The following is a 24,322-nucleotide window of genomic DNA, read 5'->3' as shown; positions in this document are numbered from 1 at the left end:
TCAGAGGCAGAATGGGAGACAAAGAAGCCAAGGAAGAAGAGTCCAAGGCTTTGGGAGCCATTTTGTTTTTCTTCATTTGCCGTACTTAATCTTAAAATCTTATTTTTCAGAGAGGCAATTTTAGACTCCTGATAACATTGGGAATCCTCAAAGTACCAATTGAAATAGGCATACAACTCAGTTCTGGAAAATTTTTGAGCCATTTTAGTCCAATTTGGTTTTAATGAAATTAAGTTTGTGGATTTCGAAAGTTCCTCCAAATGGCCTTTGATATTCTAAATTGCCTTTGGTTGGGTTGGTCCATTTGTTGAAATGTGCATGAAGAATGATGCAGTTTTTAAACATAAAATCATTCAGAGTCACTATAGGGAGGACACCCTCAAACTATTTAGGTAACTGATATCCTATTTCTTACAGGTTTTTCTCTAGAGTAAAAACAATTTTCAAACAGCTCAAACAACTTGAAAGCTGATACCATCCAATTCTAAGGAAACAGGTTGGTCCCAGAGAAGCCAGGCCAAAGACTTTCTCAGTCAGTTTCTAGAGAATAGCCCCTATTCCTAAGGAATGGGCTGACAGCTGAACTGGCACAGTTTCAGTGAAGCAGCTCTTGTTCCCATAGGAATGGGCCCACAGCTTCTCAGCCAGCTTCAATTGAAACGTTCTGATCTCAAAAATCAGACCAAGGTGTGAAAAAAGTACTCGCATACAGCACAAGACCTTAACCAGAAAGACGAAAGCTTTAAGTAGATCCCCCCAAAAGCCTGGAGAGCTTCAAAGGCAAAGAGAGTGTGAGCTTGATCCAGGAGAAAGACCAGGGCTGGTGAGAAAAGCAGTGAGCGACAGTGGGCTCAATTGTGGTGCTGCATCTGTTTGCTCACCAGTCCTCGAACCAGCAGGGATCATCTCTGGCCCCCATATGGGCCACCAAAATGTTGACCTAAAATAAAAAGACTGCCAGATATTTCTCCAGCCAAGGTGGGTTTATTCAAGATGAGCAGAGAATTGCAATTTGGGGCCTGCAATTGTGGGAAGCCATGTGCAAGTCCTTGCATGGCAAGGGAAGGAGAACTCTTTTATAAAGGGGAAAAGGAAGCTGGGAGGGCTACAGTAAACAAAGAGTCCATGGCTTTTCACTGGATGAGTCCTTGTCAGGAAGGAAGAGGAATCTTTCTTTTTTTTTGCAGTATGCGGGCCTCTCACTGTTGTGGCCTTTCCCGTTGTGGAGCACAGCCTCTGGACGCGCAGGCTCAGCGGCCATGGCTCACGGGCCCAGCCGCTCCGCGGCATGTGGGATCTTCCCGGAACAGGGCACGAACCCGTGTCCCCTGCATCGGCAGGCGGACTCTCAACCACTGCGCCACCAGGGAAGCCCAAGAGGAATCTTTCTTATTCCTTTTGGGCTCTGTTATCATCATCACAGAGTGTGAGAGCCCCCTGCTTCTGGTCTCTTGACTATTTAATTAAGGTTTCTCTTTATTAATTTTTTTACACTGGAAATAAATACCCAGGAAGTTCCCTCCTCTCCCCAACTCTCTGTAGGGGCTATAGGGACCCCTAGTTGGGAACCATTGTTACATGCAAAGAAAACTGGTCTTAGAGTCAGCAAGACCTGAACAGGGCACAGCATAGTGGTATCAGAAGGATCTGGGCTCAATTTCCGGACCCACTCTGACCTTCATCATGCCACATAACCTCTTTGAACCTGTTTCTTCAACTGTAAAATGAGGATAATGATTGTGCAGACACTGTTGGTGGCCTATCCAACAGAGCCATCCCTCTGTTTTTCTTGCTAACAGAATCCCAACTTTATTTATTTGGTATGTGCTCAGCCTTGGGAGGAGTCATGACTTAAAACTAAGATGATTGGAGCCTTCCAGTTCCTGTTGATCAGTTTTAGTGTAGGGGTGAGCATCTGGCTCAGTTCTGGCCCAGGGGTTGTAGGTAGAAGACTGCTAGCCTTCTAGGAAGTAATTTTCTCCCTTCCCACAGAGAGTGCTGTCATGTGAGGAAGCTCCGCTTTGTGAGCTGGAGCGACCACAGTTCAAACGTGAGGTCCAAGCCTGAAAATGAAACCCAACTTGCTGAGGGAAGGCACAAAAGGGAAGGGAAAACCCAGGTCTCTGAGGATATTATGGAGCTTCCAAACCAATCCGAGGTCTAATTTCCTACAGACTCCTAAATAAACAACAAATACCTTTAGGCCATTGTTAGTTGAGTTTTTCTCTTGACTGCAGCCAAACGCATTGTAACCAATATAATGATCCTTATGGATGAGGCAGTGTATGTAAGAGTGTCTATTCTTGTGCACACGATGTAGGCACTCAAGTGATGTTAACTTCCTCACCTCCTTTGACCCTTCATCCTGCTCACCCTATTGGACCCCAGCCCTGGGTGAATCCAGGGTGTTCCTGCTTCCAGACCGTTAAACTATGCTCCTTAATACACACAACTAGACACATTGGCACTATCAGTTACTCATGGTGACCAGCCTCAACTGGGTCATCCACACTTTCCAGTCAGTTTCTCCTCCTCCACTCTCTGAAATGGCAATTTCAAATCTTTACGTTCTTCTCTCTTTGCCCCTCACCTCACCTCCCCCTCTCTGCTCACAGACAGAAGAGACAGCTCACCTCCTACCTCACCGACAACAAAAAAGCCAGTAGAGGGGGCCTTGCCAATCTTCTCCACCAAACACACGGAAAACTTCCTTCTTTCCGAGGCCAGCCCCTCACATGTCACATGCTTTGGACCCACCCCGGGGTGGTTTTTAGGTCTTCTCTGCCCTAGTCTGTCCTTCCTTAGAACATTCCACCACATACTGTACCAAACAAACATATTCAAATGTACTCACGTCCCATGTTAAACATATTGCTGTAAAATATTTAAATAATTAAAAAGTTTTTCTTTAAAAATTACTTAGCTACAGATAACTTGTCTAATTTTTTTTAATAAATTTATTTATTTTATTTATTTATTTTTGACTGAGTTGGGTCTTTGTTGCTGTGCGCGGGCTTTCTCTAGTTGTGGCGAGCGGGGGCTACTCCTTGTTGCGGTGCGCGGGCTTCAGTAGTTGTGTTGTGTGGGCTCAGTATTTGTGGCGCACGGGCTTAGTTGCTCCGCGGCATGTGAGATCTTCCCAGACCAGGGCTTGATCCCGTGTCCCCTGCATGGGCAGGCAGATTCTTAACCACTGTGCCACCAGGGAAGTCCCAACTTGTCTAATTTGTGATTGGCTATGTTTTTTTGCTTTTTGTTTTTTTTGGGGGAGCACTAAGTTGCTCATTGGGAGTATTTTTCAAGGTGAGAAAAATCTAGCTCTCAATTTGTTTTCAAATGCAACGGCATCTTTATGAGAGTTAAATATTATCATAAAGGAAGTTGATGTAATACTCTGTTGTGCGGACATTTAATTAAACATATTAGTTTTGATTCTGCAGTTTTAAAAAAATCTTGGAGCCAATCATTTAACTTTTAGCGTTCAAAGATGTTTTTGTGGGTCTCTGAAAGACCTGTAGGCCCTAGGTAATTGATCAAATGCCAGGTGCCCCTTCCTGCATCTCAGGGCTCTTAACCCCTTACTCACCTGCATCTTGCACACTTCCCTCTCTGCTGATTCTTCCCAATGCATTTAAATGTGCTCCAACTGCTGTCCAGATAAACCCCAACCCTAATAAAACCTAGCTTAACAAAATCACCCCAGGGCCCATTGCACTAACCTTTCTAACTCTCCCCTCTCTTCCCCTCCCCACCCAAGGCCAACTATGGACTTGTTTACACTATGTCCACTTCCAGGTGGCCCCTCACCCTCATGGCTCTCAGGGGAAAGACCAAAATCCATACCTTGGCCTATAAACCTTGAGCTGGTGGGGGCTCTGCCACCTCAAGGACTCTGCTAATTGCTCCCCACCCTCCAATTCTCCTCAGACACAAGCTTTCTCCTGCCTCTGGGCCTTTGCCCTTGCTTTGGTGCCCCACGTGGAGCACCCTCTTCCACCTACTTCCTTGCCTCTGTAACTCGTATTTCTCTGGGCACCCTCCCCTGATGTTCCAGAGTCAGTCCCCCTATTACATAGCACTTGGTGCTCTTGCCTCCTGATATCTGGCTTTTAATTATTCATAATCTCTCATTCGTTGTCTGTCTCCTCGTATTAGTTTGGTAGGGCTGCCATAACAAAGTATCACAGAGTGGGTGGCTTAAACAACAGAAATTAATTTTCTCACAGTTCTGGAGGCTAGAAGTCCAAGATCAAGGTACCGGCAGGTTTGGTTTCTTTTGCAGCCTCTCTTCTTGGCTTGCAAATTGCCACCTCTCACTGTATCCTCACATGGCCTTTTCCCTGTGCTTGTGTAACTCTGGGGCCTCTTCCTCTTCTTATAAGGACACCAGCCTTATTTTAACCTAATCACCCCTTTACAGCCCTTATCTATAAATAACTGTTAAGTTCTGACGCACTGGGGTTTGGGATTTCATCACATGAATTTTGGGAAGACACAAGTCAGCCTATAACATCCAGGGACCCTTCCCAGTGTATCCTGAGTACCACGCATAGTACCTGACACAAAGTAAGAAACAAAAACACATTTTCTAGCTAACCAACTGCCCCGGACTAACTTTGTGACAGTGGCCGGGTTCCTTCTGTTCTCTGCACCTTAGTTGCTTCATCTGTGATATTAGGCGGGAGAAGTTTGTCTCTAAGGACAGTCTGACAGCTGACCAAGCATCCTTATTTTTTTCAGTGAAATCTTTACCCCTCACCACTAGAGGGCGGTGTTACTGATCTTTGTTTCTTCCTTGGGAATGCGCCTTCAACCCTCTAGCCCCAGGGACGTTAAAGTGGAGGAGCTGAGGCCAAGGATAGCCAGCAGCGAAACTATCAGCTGGGCACTCAGCCCGTCTTGAATTTCAACTCTGCCGCTTCCTGGCTGAGGTATCTTATCCAAAGTTCCCTTGAGAGTGTTAGTTTCCTCTGCTGCGAAATGGGCAATGGAAATGGACAATGCCTAAGCACTACTAGGTGGAATGCCTTATCTGTGATATTATAGGGGGCAGATTTCCAGAGTTCCAAGTCTAGAGATCCCAAAAATGCAAATGCCCCACCTGCTACTATCCCAGTGACCAAGTTTCAGTCCGCTGATGGGTCGTGAGAATGTTGGCAGGTCTATCTAGGGAGTGGACCTTTCTGAGGGCTTGTTACTGACCAGAGAGCGCAGATGTCTAGAGGAAGGCAGGTGGGCAGAGTCTGGTTCCACTCTCTGCCCGTCCCCCATGAAGTAGAAATGCAGGATGATTTGGGGCATCCTGGGTGGATGTAAGAGAGATTCTGGTCAATTTCAGAGGCTCCAAGTTTATTAAAGTATGAAGTGCCCAAGGAGGTGCAAAAAGAAAATTCCGAGTCAAAAGTATTTAGAAAATTAGTTTCGGGACTTCCCTGATGACACAGTGGTTAAGAATATTCCTGCCCATGCAGGGGACACGGGTTCGAGCCTTGGTCCGGGAAGATCCCACATGCCGCGGAGCAACTAAGCCCGTGCGCCACAACTACTGAGCCCACACGCCTAGAGCCCGTGCTCCACAATAAGAGAAGCCACCCCAATGAGAAGCCTGCACACCGCAAAGAAGAGTAACCCCCACTCGCAGCAACTAGAGAGAGCCCATGCACAGCAATGAAGACCCAACGCAGCCCCCCCAAAAATAATAAAATAAATAAATTAATTAATTAAAAAATATATTTTTTTAAAAAAAGAAAATTAGTTTCGTGGTAAGTGTATGTTGTAAACATACATAAAAAGGCAACCAGATTCCCTGGTCAACCACACACAGGGACCCTTGACTGTTGTCTGTCCCCAGATAAGAACCAACAATCAGACCTCAAAGACCAACCTCCCAAAGATGCTGCCACTCTTGGGGAAATAAAGTGGCTGTGACAATTAAAAGTAGGCTTGGCTAAGAACCAAAACCAGAGGGACTTCCCTGGCGGTCCAGTGCTTAAGACTTCACCTTCCAATGCAGGGGGTGTGGGTTCGATCCCTGGTCGGGGAGCTAAGATCCCACATGCCTCGTGGCCAAAAAACCAAAACATAAAACAGAAGCAATATTGTAACAAATGCAATAAAGACTTTAAAACAAAGAAAGAAAGAAAGAAAAAAAGAACCAAAACCAGAGTGAGAAAAAAAGCACAGAAAAGGCAGTGGAGGGGAATCTCTATTGCCACAAGAGATCCACCCCCGGCACTGAGAAAAACCGCCTGAGATCAAACAGCTCTGAAGGTGCCCTTCTTGGGCCTCATGGATTCAGCTGCGACTGAATCCTCTTTAGCTATGCAACCAGACCATTTAGAAAAGTAGTTTACTTACAAAGAAGGGTTCGAAGGAAGTCCAGGCTTTAGAAGAATAAGCTCCCTAAATAAAAAATACAACACCCATTTAAAGGGGAAAACCCTGTAAGCTTGCAAAGGCTAAAAGTTTATAGCTAGTCTGCTCTTTGGGGAAAACAGCAATTTTCTCAAACGGCTACTGTCTGCCAACATCATGTCACAGCTTCAGACATCAGTATCACAAGAGTCAGGGATAAAGTTGTCTTAGTTAGAGTCAGTAACTTCCAGGAAAGCCTTCAGCTTTCATTAATTTGGGAATAAGACTGAAACAAGGTGATCCTGTCCTGCAATTTATATAAAGGTGCAAAGTGCTCTTTCCTCCCCTTCTGACTAAGATGTGATGTGTATGCCTTCCTTGTGATGGAGGAGGGCAAGGTGTCAGCTTTGTCCCCACAGAGGGCAAAAATTATGGCATATTTTAAAAGTTGCAAATTTACAAAGTAACACTTTTTTTTTTTGAGAATCTATTTTAATTAATTAATTTTGGGCTGCATTGGGTCTTCGTTGCTGCGTGCGGGCTTTCTCTAGTTACGGCAAGCAGGGGCTACTCTTTGTTGTGGTGTGCCGGCTTCTCTTGTTGTGGAGCACGGGCTCTAGGTGCGCGGGCTTCAGTAGTTGTGGCTCACGGGCTCTAGAGAGCAGGCTCAGTAGTTGTGGCACACGGACTTATTTGCTCTGCAGAATGTGGGATCTTCCCGGACCAGGGCTTGAACCCGTGTCCCCTGCATTGGCAGGCGGATTCTTAACCACTGTGCCACCAGGGAAGCCCTGAAGTAACAATTTTTTTTTTTGCGGTACGCGGGCCTCTCACTGTCTTGGCCTCTCCTGTTGCGGAGCACAGGCTCCGGACGCGCAGGCTCAGCGGCCATGGCTCACGGGCCCAGCCGCTCCGCGGCATGCGGGATCTTCCTGGAACAGGGCACGAACCCGTGTCCCCTGCATCGGCAGGCGGACTCTCAACCACTGCACCACCAGGGAAGCCCATGAAAGAACACTTTTAACACGAGAAAAAAATCACACTGCAATGTAATTGTGCTATTTATAAGCTAATCACAGAATTTAGAAAAGACTCTAATTACTGGCATATTCAAGTTTAAAGGTGCATGAAGAAAGCCTCTCAGTCCCGCCAGTAGGCCTGGCCAATGGTCAAATGCTGAAATCTAAAAGTCCTAGCCCCAAGCCCCTATAGCCCTCTTGAAATGAGCCTTGATGGCAAACTTTGGACATGTGGATAGATTGTTTTTCAACTTCGTTTACTTCCTCAACTTTATTGCTTTGTCATATTTGTAAACCCTTTAAGGAAAAAAGAAGTCTTCAGGGTATGACAGTTGAGCTGGCACCTCTCCAAGTGTCACTTTCCTTAGTGTAAAAGGGAAATAATGTTACGACCACCTTACCTAGCAGAGGCTGGTGCTATTTGCTTCCCCTTTTGGTTCTGCTACTAGTATGAACCCTGCCTAACCCAGCTGTTCCTGGAAGAGGGTCCCTGCTCACTTCACCTCTTCTTAGTCAAAGTGCCTTCGCATCTCTTCAACTTCCCCTCCGTGAAACGGGTTTGAGGGTGTCACTTTACTATGCCACCTCCATCTGCCCTCAGCCTGTCACAGACCCAGGCATAAAATGCTAGTCAAGGGTAGCTTTTCGTATGGGAGCTGGCAGTTTCCACACACGGAGCTCTGGCCCTACCAACCTGCAGTGCAGCTAAGATCCTGGGGCTTTCCCGACCGTGGACTACAACTCCCAGCATGCATCGAGCCCCCCCCCCCCCCCCCGCCAAATCTCGCGTGAAATGACTTGGCCTCTGGAGACTTTATCGGGAAGGCTGTGGGCCGGCAGCCTGTGGTCCCTCCCTGTTTGGTGTCTGGGGCCTTCTGTGTCGCCACGGGCACAGCGCCGCTCACACCATGGCTTGGGTCCCGAATGCGCCACAGCCTCTCGAGAGACGTGGGTCCTCGGAGCCTCTTTAGTGCCGGAGCTCGGGCCGCAGGCGGCTCCGCGGCGGCGGAAAAACAGGTAACCAGATGAGCCGGACCGGACCCTCCTTGGGGCTCGGTCCTCCACCGGTAAGGAGGGGCGTGCCCCCGTCCCCTCCACCGAGGCCCTGGCCCGGGCCCTCGTGGTGCTTCTCTCCTCTCCCCTTACTCAGGCTCAGACCTTTGCCGGACCGCTCCGTGCATCTCTCGCCCCGCCTTCTGGGGTCCCCCCGTGGGGTATCTCTGTGATCATGCCCCCGCAGCCCCGGCACCGGGCTTCGCCTCTACTTTACCAGGCCGGCCTTGTCCTGGACCCCCCATTTCTCGCCCTTACCTCCCAAGCCTCCTACTTGCCTTGCCCCGGGGAACTTTCAGCTTGTGCCAGGCCCTGGCCCTAATCGCCTTAATCTTTCTTATCCTCGCCGGGTGGAAGAGGCGGTTCAGTCAGCCCAGGCGTTTCACATCCTGGTGGCATTGTCCTGTATCTTATGAAGGAGAAGTCAGAGCTCTGCGGGGAGGGGGAGGGGATGGGCACTGGGAAGTGGAAGGGGAGGTGTCGGGTCGGAATGCTGCCTGGACCCCGAGGATGGCCGACTTTGGTTTCAGCGATATTCTTTAATGAGGAACTAACAATTTTGCCTTCTGAGCTTCATCAGGATAGAGGGGGGAGTGCAGCAAGCTGAAAAGCAAGTAACTTGGCTTTCTCGGAGCTTTGTTTGAACTCCCCTGTAAAATGGAGATGAAACTACCTGCCTTACAGATGGGCCACTTGTCTGTAACCTTGGACAAATCACTTCTGCTTTTTAGTTTCCTTTTCTTTAAATTGGGGGTAAACAATGCCTGCTTTGCAAGGGTTGCTGCAAGGGTTAAAACACAAGATAAGTGTTGTATAAAACCCTTATGAATATCAGTCAGTACTAGCAGCAAGGAATGAATTTACCCACTGTGGTTCCCTCGTCCCTTGCTGTGGGTCAGGTTATTTGGACCCTGAGCCCTAACTTATTTAAAAACGAAATGAGTATAGTATCTCTCGCAAGGTTGTTACAGGAGATACATGAAAGTACAGGAAGGTGTTTGGCAGACTCTGAAGGGCTGTGCCAATGGTGGTTGTTTGTTGTTCTCAGAACCTCTGGAATGGATGGACTCTTCCCGAGCAGCTTGCAGCAGCTGAGCAGTGTTCCTCATTAATATCTGTCAGCATAATCGTCACATCATTTCGCTCTGGTAAGGTGACCTTTTCACTGTGTATGGTGTCTGTGTGACAGGTACAGTGAGACCTTTGATTTTTTCCTTTTTTTTCTCCCTCGCATGTTTGTCCCTCTTTTGTGTGTGTTTCAACCTTGTAACCAAGCCATAAAACTCTGTGTGCTTGTCAGAAGAACAGCATTGGAGCTATTCTTTGGTGTTCACTGTAAGAAAATGCCCTTTGTTGTTTTTATTAGGTGGCAGGGACTCAGCTCTGAATTCTGTATAGAAAAAGCACCTGGATCCCAGTCTTTCAATGGCTTCGAGACAACCAGAAGTGCCTGGTAAACTTAATTCTTTTTGGTAAAGTTATGTTTTGCCCTTAACATTTTGAGCTAGACAGAAACTACTTTTTCTGAACCACATATCAATAGTAACTCTGTGCCACCAGGAGAGTATTTAGACTTAATAGATTGGCATCATTTAAATATTATCTTATTAACCACCCAGCCAGGGTGTGAACCCAAAAATCTGACTTGAAAGAGAACAGTTATTTCACTTAAGGGTATGACAGATTTGTCACTTTCCTATGTATCAAATAAAAATTTAGAATAAGCTGCGTAGTTCTTAAACCAAAATGATTAAACTCACCCCCTTTTTTTGTGAGGAGGAGATAGGAGGGTGGGAGGAATGAAAGTTTGGGCAAAAAGGCACCAGCCTGATTTCAAGACACATTGAACTTAGTCATGAAAATGCTCACTGCAACATTTAGTGAGTCTTGGGTCTGTACAGGGTTATAATTTCTGGGTTAGTGAAGTCATTGATTCCTCCTTGGACTGTTTTAGTGGGAAGGGCTAGTGATTTTTAAAATCTGAATCACTCAATTTTTGATTCTCAGTAAAGTATAGATGATAGTGCCTGTCTCTCAGGTTTGCTGTGAAGATCAAACATAAAATACATGAAAATGTGAGTTAAAGATGAATATACATTTACTGCCCAGAAAATTTTTTGGTCTCTATTTGTGGGAATTTATCTCCTAGTAAATATTAGCTGACTTTATTATTATTCTTAGGAAGGCTATTGGGATGGCTCTTGGGATGAGTCTTTAAGATGTTTCCGAAATTGCTCCCAAATTAAGTGGAGTCATAGGAGTCTCCCTTGTGTCTCCCGATAAGGATCCATCTCTAGTCTCTAACTTCATCAACCTGTGTTTTAGTTTGTCTTTCATTGTCGTTGTGATGACTGTGAACTCCCTGTAAGCACCCTGGCCGCAGGGTTGCATGCATTAGGTTAATGCTTATAGTGTGTGGAGCATGGAGTGTTGCGTGGCGGGTGTGAGAGCTGGCTGAGATCTGTGTTCCAGCCCCCACCTCACACTTGCTAGTGGGGTGTTGCTTAAGATCTATGCCTCAGTTTCCTGAGCTGGAAAAGGGGAAGAATATCTGCTTAATGAGGATTAGGAAAGATGAGGGATGTAAGTTCCTGGCAAGGAAGGGTACTTGTAATTATGATTTGCTTGTGTGTTTGTTTTAATTGAGATAATTCACATACCATACAATTCAGCCATTTAAAATGAACAGTATAGTGATTTTTAGTATATTCACAAGGTTGTGCAACCATCACCACTGTCTGATTCCAGAACATCTTCCTCACCCACAAAAGAAAACCTTGTCCCTTTAGTAGTCACTGCTGTGGCTCCTCCCTCCCCCCAGGTCCTGGCAACTACTAATCCTCTTTCTGTTTCTATGGATTTGTTAGTAATTGTCATTAATCATAATAATAATGGTAACTGCTTGGCCCTCTTGTTGTTTACATGGAATGTCTTTGCTGGTTTTGGACTTATTGCCGAACAGGTTGATGTCTTGGAGAGTGTGATTGTGTAATTATAGCAGCAGGATAATGTCACACTGAAGGCAGGATCTGGACGTTAGTTCTGCTCTGAAAGGATCAGCAAACAAACAAAATGAACTTTGCTCCCTGATCTGGCAGAGCTGAGTGTGCCCTTGAGGTGGGGAGCCTGCGTCACTGGGGCATTCTGCCAGTCCGTTCCGGTGGACAGGAATGGCAGGATCAGCTGGCAGTGCTTTGTGAGAACCGTTGTCAGTAGTTTCTGTGATGAAAATTGGCTGTGCCATTTAAGTCATATAGAACATTCGAAACTGTTCTAGATGCTGCTGGACAGCATATTATTTGACATATTTCTTGTCATGGTGCTCTTGTTATCTTAGGTGAGTTAGTAAAGACAGAGTATTTTCCACCTCTGGGCCTTCATTTCCTCATGTATAAACTGGGAACAAGATTTCATGGTGGTTTTTTTTGTTTTTTTTGGCCATGAGGCTTGTGGGATTTTAGTCCCCCCAACCAGGGATTGAACCCTGGCCCTCAGCAGTGAAAGCGTGGAGTCCTAACCACTAGACTGCCAGGGAATTCCCAAGACTGCATATCCTCAGTTTTGCCTGAGTTGAGAGTCTTGGGATTGCCATGGGCTTCTGTGGCCTAAAGAATACAAGCTTTGAGGGCTTCCCTGGTGGCGCAGTGGTTGAGAGTCTGCCTGCTGACGCAGGGGTCACGGGTTCGTGCCCCGGTCTGGGAAGATCCCACATGCCACGGAGTGGCTGGGCCCGTGAGCCATGGCTGCTGAGCCTGCACGTCCGGAGCCTGTGCTCCGCCACGGGAGAGGCCACAACGGTGAGAGGCCCGCGTACCCCCCAAAAAAAAAAAAAAAAAAAAAGAATACAAGCTTTGAAATCAGATTGCTTTGGGTTTTGATTTCTTACTGCACTTTGAAGTTATGTGACCTTGCTCAGGTAAATTGAAATTGAATTTTGGTTTCCTAATCCATAAAAATGGATTAGGGCTGCTGTGTGGGTTAAGTGGAGAATCCAGTGTCAGGCAGAGAGGAAGGAATTTGTAGTTACCTTACCTTGACTGGATTAGCTCTTCCAGAACGAGCTTTTCTTGCTCTGTCCCAGAATAAGAGTGTTTCAGAGCTTTCCTGCCTACAGATTAATTTAAAGCTACTGGTATGTTCAGCTGATGAGCCCATCCTGACAGGTGTGTCTGTTCTTAGCTCTTGAGCCTAGTGGGCCTCTAGGCAAGATGTCCCTGCCCATCGGGATGTACCGCCGGGCATTCAGCTATGATGATGCCCTCGAGGACCCTACGCCCATGACTCCTCCTCCATCGGACATGGGCAGCATCCCCTGGAAGCCAGTGATTCCAGAGCGCAAGTATCAGCACCTCGCCAAGGTATCTGACCCCGCTGACTGCTGTTGGCAGGCCCGACCCCTTCGTTCTCCTCCCTCTGCTCCAGAAGCTGTCAGCGGCTCCTGACACCCATAGAATTGGGCAGCCACCAATCCCTGTATATGTTATGTTTTCTGTAGAGTTGGTAGGCCTTTTTCCTTTTTAATTCAAAACTAGAATGGCTGTGTCTTCTACCTGAAATACAAGCTCCCCATCCCCTCTCCTCCTCGTCCTCCCCACCCTCGTTTCCACAGTATTAAATCCAAGCTCCTTAGTCTTAGTCTGGCTCTGCATGGTCCAGGTCCTGTCTGCGCTCCCTCCCCTCCGAATCCACCCCCCACCCCCTGTGATCCAGCCATGCAAGTCACCTAAGATTTCTTGTATTTAATAGGGTATTTGATGCCTCTAAGTCTTTGCTTCTCGCTGCTCCGATTGCCTGGAATGTTCACAGTCCCCATCCTATCCTCGTACTTCATCTGCCTGACAGATGGCATCCTTTAAGTCTTAGCTCAACCATCTCTTCTGTGATTTTCCTCCATCCTCCCAGTAAGACTATCACCCCTCCTTTTGAGGTCTCCAGTGTACTGTGGACCCCTGTTACAATCCCTGTGTTACTTCATTGCCCTCCATTAGCTTCCTGGAGGCAGGGGCCCTGTCTGATTCATACTCCATCTACAGTATCTAGCAGAGGACTTGGCATAAAGTGATTGCAAAAAGATGCTCATTGAGTGATTAAAAATTGGCTCTTTCCTGAACATATGCTGTGCTTTTCCTCATGCTGTCCCTCCTGCCTCAGATGCCCTTCCCCACTGCCATCCTATGTGAGAGCTGCCTCCTTTGTAAGGCCCTCCTGACATGCACACACATGCACACACATACCTCGTTACACACTGATCTGCTCTCACAGCCCTTTTGTGCAGTTGGGCTTCATGGGTTCTGACATGCTTGTTGCAGGCTTGTTTCTGAAGCCTGTGCTTCCTGACTGCAGGGACTGTGTCTCTCTCGCCTCTGACTTTCCAACCACCAAGAATGCCAGAAAGGTGGTCCTGTTGCCTGAATAAGCTAGGCCCACCCAGTTCAGATGAATCCTTTTAAGCTGCAGCTATCGTTTCACTGCACTTTGAGCTGTGTGACAGCTAGGTCCTGACAGCAAGTACCAGTAAGCAGCTGTCTAAGCAGACCTGGGTGTGAGCCACCTAACAGTCTGTGCACCAGCTGTGAGCTTGGGCTTCACCCCTGAGCCACAGTGTCTCTGTGTGAGAGATGAAAATACTTTGTCATGGAGGTGCCATGGGGATTAAATAAAAGAGGAATGGAGGGACTTCCCTGGTGGCACAGTGGTTAAGAATCTGCCTGCCATTGCAGCGGACACGGGTTCAAGCCCTGGTCTGGGAAGATCCCACATGCCATGGAGCAACTAAGCCCGTGCGCCACAACTACGGAGCCTGCGCTCTAGAGCCCGAGAGCCACAACTACTGAGCCCACGCACCTAGAGCCCGTGCTCCGCAACAAGAGAAGCCACCGCAGTGGGAAGCCCGTGCACCGCAACGAAGAGTAGCCCCCGCTCGCCGCAGCTAGAGAAAACCCGCGCGCAGCAACGAAGACCCAACGCAGCCAAAAATAAATAAATAAAATAGATAAATTTATATAAAAAAAAAAGAGGATTGAAAGGCCTGGCACATATTAGGTGTGGAGCTGATGTTGTGACTCCTGGCTCCGGGCTTAGCTTCCCTTGGCAGAGCTGTATGTGATCCTTCCTTTCTAAAGAGTGTAGTGTCCCTCCCTTCCCCGCCCCCCCGCCCCCCACATACCATTAAGCTCTCAGAACAGGGCGCTCCTTGCTATGAAAGTACCCCCTACAGCTCTGGGGGAAGTTCCCTATATCAGTTTTCTACTGAAATCTGACCCAGTCAGTTGTTGAGGTGGAAACATTTTGTGTAAAAAGTATTGGCAGTACTAGGGGGAAAGGGCCCCAGCAGCCTGCCTGTGATGCCAAAACAGCAGACTCAAGGGACCGGAGCAGAAAAGAAGCAAGGCTCCTGATAGCTCTTGGGAGGGCAGCCCACTACCCTCTTCATTTATGAAGGCTGCTGCTTGCTCCTCTAGGCAAAGAATGGGCTTCCAGTTTTCTGCTGTGTCCCAGCTGGAACAGCTGACAGTTTGGAACAACTGGCCTTTCTAAGGAGAGCTCAACTTGACTCATTACATGCATTCTTTTGTTTGTCCTAACCATCCATGCCCTAGGCATCCATGTCCCAATTGTCAGCCGTCTTCCAAGTGAGAAAGCAGAGGTTCAAGTTTTGCTCGAGTAAGGTCACAGCTGAAGAGTTTAAATCCTGTTTTGTAACAGGGATACAACATTTCAATACTTCCTTCTACTCCCCTCCTTTCTGACCATCTTTCTTCTCGATTCCTTTGGAGAAGTAGAGAACAAAGAGTAAAACCCAGTCCTCTGCTTCCAGTTAGTCCTGAGCACGGTGTCAGGCGTTTAGATTAAGGAAGGCAGCGTGCTCCAGCTCTCTCATGTTAAAGCTGAGGAGCTACGTAGACTTTCTGGTTTGTTTTAAAAGACCGTTATTGAACCCTTAGAGCAGTGGTCCTCGAAGTGTGGCCTCAGGGACCAACAGCATCAGCATCACTTAGTAATTTGTTAGAAACAAAATTCTTGAGCCCTACCTACTGAATCAGCTCTGGGTTGGGGCCCAGCAGTCTGTTTAACAAGCCCTCCAGGGGATTCTGGTGCTTGGCAAAATTTGCGAACCACTTAGCAAATGCAGTGATTAATTAAGCAAAAGCAAGCATGGTGCTTGGTACACGGTCAATGCTTAGTAATAGTTGTTTCTTCTGTATCCTTAGGGGCATATTGTGTTTTGGACAGACATAATCTGGAAAGATAATAGAGCTCAGAGCTTCAAATTCTGGCTCTCCCACTTTTATAAATACAGGCTATTCGTATGATGTCATATCTTTTGTCACTATGGATAATACATATCTAATTGGGTGTGGACAACCAAGCCCCCCTTCACATATTTTCTCCTGTATCTGATTACTCCCAGAGGAGTAAGTTGAGGCGTGTGACTCCCTTGTCTGGCTCAGGTGCCTCCTTGCCCCTCTTGAACAGGTGGAGGAAGGAGAGGCCAGCGTCTCATCCTGTGCCCTGCCATCGGCCATTGATGCGGACAAGGTCCCCGTGGTGAAGGCTAAAGCTACCCATGTCATCATGAGTTCTCTGATCACAAGTAAGCATTCTGCGCTCTCAGAACTGGGGGCGGGGAAGAGTTTAGGCTTCCTACAACTAGCTGGGGGAGCTCTGCAGACACACTTGCCTTAACCTGTCCTAACCCAGCCCGGCAGAGGTCAGTCTGGCTGCTGAGTCATCACCAGTGTTGAAGCTACATTTAGGTGGAAGACTTGCCCAACGTTAAGCATCTCAGTTGATTTAGGTGCACTCCTGCTGCTTCGTTGCTACAGCCTTATTTTCCCATATCCATCAGCGTGACCTTGGGCAAGTTACTTAACTACTGAGGCTGTTTCCTCCTCTGTGAGATGGGGAATCTGGCCGGCAGGTGGAGGGGAGGATTAGATGGCACCAGTGCTCAGTGGCCGGGAGCGGCTGCTGTTACTGTTTCAAGCTCTGCTGGAGAAGGAGACACACTGAGACATCTCCCACCGCCCCTGCGCTTATTTTTTTAAATTAAATGGCTCAAAGTTGTTCCTCCTCTTGGATCTTGAGACAAGATTGGTGCCTCAAGTGTCTTTGGTCTTAAGAATGTGTGATTTGTGGTCCTGATAAGACTGGAAACGAGAGCTTGAATTTTTAAAAAAAATCTTACAAGTTAACTAAACTTGTTGGTTCCAGAGGGCCCTTCTAGTTGCTTCTAGTGGGAAGTTAACAATTATTAGATATACAGCTCTGCTTGTCAGCAGCAGCCTCTGCCAGGGGCAGGGCACATAGGGGTTCTCTTTAGTTGGCTCAGTTTTGATGTCGGAAGCCCTTGTTTATCTGCTCTGGAGGGCATCAGTTAGTCTTGGGCAATTCCTGAAGAACTCACCCAGGAACCAAAAGTCCAAACTCTTACTTGGACTTTTTCTTATTCACACATAAATGCACTGTTTGAATCAGCAACTATTGCTTGTATTTTGCAAGCTTGAGAAGGTGTCCTGGCAGTGTTAGGAAGCTTAGTCATTGTTCTTTTAGAACAGTGTAACTTCTTTATTGAAAATAGAGTTTACTAACAGTATAGAACATTATAGCGCCCCAGTATATATTACTATCACTCAGATACTTATTTGGCTTAGTCATTTCCACATATATGCATATTTTTATATAATTGCAAATCTAATAGACAAACCATTCTATCAATATTTTTTCAATTAATATTACGATGAACTTTTCATGTTGCTGTAGTCATAAATTTAAAAAAAAAGCTGCATTTAAAATCCTGGCATTTTAAATACCAGGTATCGTATTCATTAAATCCTTTCCTGCTTTTAAAATTTTCAAGTGACTACATGGCAAGACTGGAAAACACCTTTATACATTTAGTGTGTGTGTGTGTGTGTATGTTTCCTTTGCTTCTATTTCTGTTGGAAATAAACTAGTCCCTTAGAAGGGGAATGACTAAGTCATAAAGGACATCTGGCATCTGGACTTTTGGTCCTCAGCTGCCACATTCTTGTACATGGGGGTGTATTACATAGTGTGTGTACAGATTAAGCAAAAACTCCACTGTCAGTCATTCCCAGGTATAACTGACATTGATGACAAGATAATCGGGTCAGACTGCCCTGATAGTGAGTTGAGTCCTGCCTGCTGTGCCAGGCACTGTGGTGGGCAGTTTCACACACAGGAAACATTGGATCAGTAGACCTTGGTTAGTTCAAGGCACATTCTCTCTGGTTTGGATCCAGTTGCTACTTTGGTGCCATCTGTCCTAAACGTGGCCCATTTCTCTTTGGTGAAGATCGTAAAGAGGGTGGTGAGTATCTCTGAGGAAACTTTATATTTGGAGAACTTGCACTGTTTCTGCATGTCAGCTGCCTTCTTCATGTTGCATTTCTGAATACAAAGAAAATGTCCTAGGGTATAAATGAGAGGAAGGTAAGGAGTGTTTCCCTGGAGGTTATCAGGCTGTCCCTTTAGGAGTAACCTGCTCTTTAGCTTGCTGTAAGGGAAGGCTTCTTTCTGCCTAGGCTTCATGTGAGGTTCAGAATTCCTGCCACGATGCCTGTCTGGGCATCCTTTTCGGATGGCCAGTGTGTATGCTCTTGCTCCCGGGGAGAACAGTGGATATCTGTGTTCATCTCCTCCAGTTTGTGATGGGAGAGGGGGATGGGCATGACTGTTATCTCCTCTGTTCCCAGAACAGACCCAGGAGAGCATTCAGCGTTTTGAGCAACAGGCAGGGCTGAGAGATGCTGGCTACACACCCCACAAGGGCCTCACCACCGAGGAGACCAAGTACCTTCGAGTGGCAGAAGCACTCCACGTAAGCTTGTTTCTTAGGAACTTTTAAAAAACAAAACCCTCGGGCTTCCCGGGTGGCGCAGTGGTTGAGAGTCCGCCTGTGGATACAGGGGACACGGGTTCGTGCCCCGGTCCGGGAAGATCCCACGTGCCGCGGGGCGGCTGGGCCCGTGAGCCATGGCCGCTGAGCCTGCACATCCGGAGCCTGTGCTCCACAACGGGAGAGGCCATAACAGTGAGAGGCCCGTGTACCGCAAAAAAAACAAAAACACAAACAAAAAAACAAAACTCTCATCATTCACAGCTTGAGGTGTGGCTGTGGTTTTGAAGTTACCAGCTCAGCTAGTTGGGGGTGTGGAGAGTGGTGGAAAGAGGCTTGAGCGAGGAATTTAGAGCAGGTTTAGTCCCCCTTGTGGTCGCACTTTCTAGCTGAAAGCTCCCGGGCTCTTGGCCTCGTAGTTTCTGCTTATCCATCTATAAAACTTACTGTTTCCCTTACTTCTAGTTCGGAGGGTCAGATGAGATTCTGAGCTTACACAGGTGATATGTGTGAGCACGTTATGAACAACAAAGCCAACGTGGGTCACTATGTACCAGGGTGATTGACTCTGAGGGCGAGAAATGGGAGTCAGGCAACCTCAACAGAGGTAACACTGGCTAGAAAGGAATGTTATGCTCTATGTTTAGTTTTTTAAAAATTAAAATAAATATAGAATTGGGATGTTTTTGCTTTCATTTTAAAAATTGGAACAAATGGAGAATTTTCAGTAAGGTTAATAATGACCAAATAATTGTATGAATAAAATAAAATAGTTTCAAATGATTTTCTTTCAGGGAATATCACTTTATACTTAATAGTGCTTTTAAGATTTATCAAGCACTCATATTCACTTCATCTTCTTATTAATCCTCTGACATAGATACATCCATGTTCTATAAATGAAGAAACTGAGGTCCAGGGTTATGTATTTATTAACCAGTCATAGTACCTGAAATCAAGTCTCCTGATGCCCTATTTCCTGTTGGTTTTTCTCCATATTCCAGAGTTGCCTGAGAATCTGGCTCCCGAGGGGCTCACAAGGAGGATCATGATATACAATACATGGAGGAGGAATAGTTGGGGGTTAGTGGCCTGTGGGCAGGGCTATGAGACGTTGTGGATGGCTGCATTTTGTAATGAGCATCCCGGATGATGTTTGCACACTAAACTTAAAACCACTGCTGTGGCGGGTCAGGGTTGGTTTGGTGTCCAGCTTAAGCTCTCAGACAAGACAGGTCCTTCCGGAGAGGGGCACTGTCAGCCTTTGACACTGAGAACTTTCCAGGGTAGGTGTCAGTCTGAATTCCATTTGCACAGTTCACCCCATATAATGGTGGAACTGAATCTGGCCCACCTTCTGCATCTTGGCCATAGGAGTAGAACATGAGGATGGCTGAAATGCCAGCTCATGTAACTTGATATGTTGAGTGTTGAGAAAATTCATCACGGTCATTTGTTTGAAGTATAGCCTGGGCTGAGCATTGGTGTACTAGACACGGAGCACGGAGACCGTATGGAAGCCTTGACCTAGGAGCAGTGAGAAGTAGGCTTGTCTCCCCTGCTAGAGTGCTGGTCTGTCTGTTAGATGTCTGTTTACAATGCTGAGGGCAGCTGGAGTGACTGGTTATGGGAAGGAAGGGCTGCACAGAGGGAGCATTTAGCTGGAGGGGTTAGCGGCCAAGTCCGCGCTGAGAGGCTGGGGATGGCGGGGTGTGCACGGTAGCGGCAAAGAGGGCAGTTGAGGAAGGCCCGCCACTGGGGTTCTGGCTCGTCCACTTATTGGTTGGTCAATGTGGACAGTCGAAAGCTCTGGTGTGGAATTAGTACAGAGATGTTCAGGATATGCTATAGAATGAATACATTTTTTTAAAAGATGGAACTCTAGTATGGCAGAATCAAAGGAATATCTTCCTATAATCCAAAACTATTTCACCTCTTAATGTTTCCTTTTGCCTGAAGTTAGTGTGAACCAGGTTGTTTATACCCAAACTTAGCTGTTTTGTATTTGCTGTGATTTTTAAAAAGCCTCTCTTCTTACCCATCTGAGCAGAAACTAAAGCTCCAGAGCGGAGAGATAACAAGAGAGGAGAAGCAGCCGGCCTCCACCCAGTCCACCCCAAGCAGCAGCCCCCACTCATCCCCTAAGCAGAAGCCCAGGTGAGCCCTTCCTGCAACCCCCACCCCCCCAGTAGCCGTGGGCTAAAGCAAAGCCAGTGCCACGTCCAACACTGGGAGGTCAGCCTGTGGCTTCCGAGCCAGGAGGGGGAGCTGACAGTCCCTAGTCCTGGCGTGGGACACTTCTAGAGGTGTAGGAAGAGGATGTGTTACCATTTCATTCTTTCTCTTCCAGAGGCTGGTTCACTTCTGGTTCTTCCACAGCCTTACCTGGCCCCAATCTTAGCACCATGGATTCTGGAAGCGGGGAAAAAGACAGAAGCTCGGCAGATAAATGGAGCGTCTTTGGACCAAGATCCCTCCAGAAGTCTGATTCGGGTAAGGCTGCCGCTTCACGGAAGAGAGCAGTGGCGGGCATTTTACCATGTATGTTGGTAGCTGCTTACTAATTTTGAAATCGTTTGCTCTGTGGTTTACTTCTGTAGGAGGTTTTGCCATCCAGGCCTACAAAGGAGCCCAGAAGCCTTCTCCAATGGAACTGATTCGCACACAAGCCACCCGAATGGCCGAGGATCCAGCAGTGTTCAAGCCACCCAAAATGGACATCCCAGTGATAGAAGGGAAGAAACAGCTGCCGCGGGCCCACACTCTAAAACCGCGGGACTTGAATGTTCTCACACCCACTGGCTTCTAGAGCCCTTTCTGTTCCAGGGACTCTGGATAGAGGTGGCTTGAGCCCAGCTCCCCTTTACCTTGGCTCTGACATAGGAAAAGTTTTGTTTTCTCTTTTTAAAAAACTCTCAAACTGAGCCTAGAGCTGGAGACATAACTGGCTTTTGAGAAACATTAGTGCAAAGCTTGTCCTTGTGTGGAAGAAGCCATTTTGTACTGCTTTAGTTTAAAGTTAGACTAAACCTCAGCAGTGATGTATGGGGACCTCATTACCTATTTTTGTATCATTTACCCTACACAAGAACTTTGATCATTACTTAATAGGTAAATAATATTTGTGTTGTTCCAAAACCAAGGCTTCTTGATTCCTTTACCACTGTCCATGTGCACATGGACAAATCATGGCATAGAGGCGTTCACTGACTAGTTTAGATGACTTTGGGCCTCTTGGCTGTGCTGGCACTGTGTGCTCCAGCCTTGTCAGTTATGGGGACCCAGGATCTGTTTGAGATCTGGGTATAGTTAAGAGCCAGCCTTGGTAGGGATCCCCTCTGTTTTCTGCTGAAACCGGAATCTCCTTGCTTTTTGGTAGACCTCATGGATCACTTTGTCCTGCAGCCAGTTCTTACGTAGTACCTCTTGGGCCAGTGCTGTTGGAGGGATGCTTCTCTTTTGTGTGTCACAGAACAAACACTAGCCTTACATATCCTTTGTTGCACTTTAAAGTGAGATTAATTTAACTCCCATTTGGCTGAAAACTTCCGAAGGGAGAAAATCCAGTCTACTGGTTTGGTATAGATAAATGGATGTTAAACTTTCTTAAAGGAGGTGGCAACTGCAGTTCGAGTATAGTCTTGCGGTTCATACGGAACTAGTGTCACCCTATTTTGAGTTTCTTGTTCAGGCCAGGGCCTGAAAAATTCTTTTCTGGGAGGTGGAAGGATTAAAAAATTTTCTGTATGCAATCATTTTCCCCCCAAAAGAGCCTCATACCTTTCTAAACACGTACCTCACTGAGGCAAGGGACGAGGGGAACCACCTTTTCATTTCTCCTCACTGTGTACATGTTTAATCATTGTCTTGAACACTGTCTCAAATTCCTGCTGTCTTTTGCTTTGGACAGTATGGTGTCTACACAAGGAGCTGAGCTGACCTTCCCACAGAGATGCCCTGGAGTCTAAAATGATCAGAACAGTTAATTTATTTGTGTTTTCTGTTATGCTTGTATCTCTTAACTGTTTTGACAATAAAAATCCTTACTACTTTCTCAAATGTGGATGGAACTTTTTTTGGTTCTGTTAAGAGTAGTTATTCCATTCTGCCTGCTTGCAGTCATGAAACCGAAGCGTGATAAACTTGGTATTTTGAAAAACCATTGCTTTTTTATTGTATGTATGCTTTTAACATCAGATTTTTTGTAACACACTCAATCCTTTTGTTTTTACCCCTTTCATTGCATTAGATCTTGACAGACTGGCCACAAAGTCAAATTCATAGGCAATATCACAGGTCCAATATAGGATGTTTGTTTTCCATTAGGGAGAAACAAATATCTCTTTCTCTTTCGAGACAGGTTGTCAGTACCTTGAATGACATAACATTGATGTCTAGAATTTGTTCAGCACACGGATTCTTTTTTCACATCTTGAAATGTTAAACATATAGTGCATATAGTATTACCTGTTTCAAAAGAAGTATAGATAAATAATTTATTAAAAAATATATACACCTTATATATTTAAGCCATATCTGAGAACAGGCTAGGATAGGATTATAAAAAAAAAGATATTTACTAAACAGAAAGTTATTATAGCCTACAGATAAATAAGATAGGTTTGGTCCTATAAGATTTTAAACTACTTTTTATACTTTTAGAACTTCCAAGTAATTTGAGATGGAGTTCAGGAGGTATTCTTGGCGTTCAGTGCTTAGAAGGACCTCAGGGTCTGCTCCAGGCCTGTGGAGAGGAGTCTGCGTCAGGGTTCAGGTCTGCGGCATAGAAAAGCAGGAGCTTCAACAGGTGCACCTTGTCTTGGAGCTGTGGGACGAGCGGCTCCCCCAGTATCTGGACCAGGCGGCTGCGGAAGGCCTCGATCTGTTTCTCCACGTCCACCACTGTGATGTCATCTCCTTGCTGGGGCTTGGGCTTAATCCTTTTGATTATTAAGTCTTTTCGATCGATCACTGAACTCCGTAAGTGCTCTGCAAGAGGGAAAAGGTTAGCGGAACTGTTCTGAACTGCTTTTTATTCCTTTATGACTTGGGAAGATGAAGTCCAATTTTGGTAGGTAGGGTCTAGGCAAAGACTTGATGAGTTACTAGGATACAAGTCAAAGGGCATGTGAGTACCTGTGGTACCTCCATTTCCAGTCCTTTGTTCTTGGTCCTCTTTGGACCTCAAGTTTTACGTATTAAAAAATGTATTTCAAAGTCATTTTAATTTTTTTCAGAGTAGTACATGCTTTGTTTAAGAAAATCAAATTCTACTCAAAGGCTTTTGTCCCCTGTGACTGTTCTCCCCCAGTAGCAGAGTGAAATAGAGCACATTTCCCTGCTTAAAACCCTCCAGATACTTGCCTTTGCTTTCAGAGGCCAAACTCCACATTGTTCTGTGGCCCAGCCTGCCTGCCAGTCTCCTCTAGTCCTGCTCTCCTTCTTACTACCCGGATCTTACCTCCAGTTCTTGAAACAAGCTCTTCCTGCATCATGGCATTTGCACTTGTTCTATCTGGACTGCTTTTCCCCTAGACCTCTGCATGCTTACCTCCTTCTCATCCTTTGGGACTCAGCTAAGAGGCCCTCCCTGACTAGAGTGAGCTGCTTCCCTCGTTTCCCCAGTGTTCCTCTTCATCACAGCACCTGATTTATTTATTGGGTTGCACTCACCAAAACTATAATTGTTTTTGTTGGCTTGTTCACTGTCAGGCACTGTCACTGCAGCTAGAATGTCAGTCCATGAGGGCTGGGCTCAAGTCTCTGCCTCTGACATCACGCACTGGGAAAGGGGTGTACATCCTCATCTCTTCCATGTTCTTGCTGGTCACCAGAGAATAACTAGGCAACCCCAATTGTGAGGCATTCTACAAAATAACTGCCCTGGACTCTTCAAAAATGTACATATTACGAGAGACAAGTAAAGGCTGGGAGCTGTGTTAGATGACAGGAGACTGAAGAGCATAACAACCAAGTACAATGTGTGCTGTTTGACTGAATCCTGGCCCAAAGCAAAACTGAACACCTATAAAGG

The 24,322-nt window shown here is 46.4% G+C and overlaps 2 protein-coding genes across 4 annotated transcripts in view; one reads left to right on the top strand and one right to left on the bottom strand.

Annotated features, from left to right (window-relative positions):
• The first annotated feature begins 8,221 nt into the window (after positions 1-8,221).
• Positions 8,222-22,347, top strand: LOC149749846 (putative monooxygenase p33MONOX). 2 transcript variants are annotated; one of them, XM_089909692.1, is made up of 8 exons: positions 8,222-8,390; positions 9,475-9,574; positions 12,606-12,784; positions 15,903-16,020; positions 18,146-18,270; positions 20,339-20,445; positions 20,639-20,781; positions 20,889-22,347. In XM_089909692.1, exons 1-8 carry the CDS (start codon positions 8,298-8,300, stop codon positions 21,095-21,097), a joined length of 1,074 nt encoding a protein of 357 aa, XP_089765818.1. In that variant the 5' UTR covers positions 8,222-8,297; the 3' UTR covers positions 21,098-22,347. The 2 variants fall into 2 exon arrangements, with proteins under 2 accessions (XP_089765818.1, XP_089765819.1); XM_089909693.1 differs by lacking the exon at positions 8,222-8,390 and adding an exon at positions 9,793-9,879.
• LOC149749845 (SUMO-interacting motif-containing protein 1-like) overlaps positions 16,880-24,322 on the bottom strand; it is a 103,487-nt gene continuing 96,044 nt past the window's right edge. For both annotated transcript variants that reach the window (XM_089909690.1, XM_089909691.1), the window contains one exon: positions 16,880-23,277. In XM_089909690.1, coding sequence (XP_089765816.1) covers positions 23,015-23,277 — 263 coding nt within the window. In that variant the 3' untranslated portion in view covers positions 16,880-23,014. The remainder of the gene's footprint in view (positions 23,278-24,322) is intronic.

The sequence above is a fragment of the Delphinapterus leucas genome, chromosome 3 (assembly GCF_059928025.1).
Source record: "Delphinapterus leucas isolate spDelLeu-1000000601 "Yukka" chromosome 3, BTC_Dleu_Yukka2, whole genome shotgun sequence".
Lineage (NCBI taxonomy): Eukaryota > Metazoa > Chordata > Mammalia > Artiodactyla > Monodontidae > Delphinapterus > Delphinapterus leucas.
The sequence above is the reverse complement of the archived record's forward strand: the minus strand, read 5'-3'. Positions and strand labels throughout refer to the sequence as shown.

Coding starts and splice junctions, on each gene's coding strand:
- LOC149749846 (XM_089909692.1), top strand. CDS start 8,298: ATGCGCCACAGCCTCTCGAGAGACGTGGGTCCTCGGAGCCTCTTTAGT. Junction 16,021..18,145: donor CATGAGTTCTCTGATCACAA/GTAAGCATTCTG, acceptor CTCTGTTCCCAG/AACAGACCCAGGAGAGCATT. Junction 20,782..20,888: donor CCTCCAGAAGTCTGATTCGG/GTAAGGCTGCCG, acceptor TTACTTCTGTAG/GAGGTTTTGCCATCCAGGCC.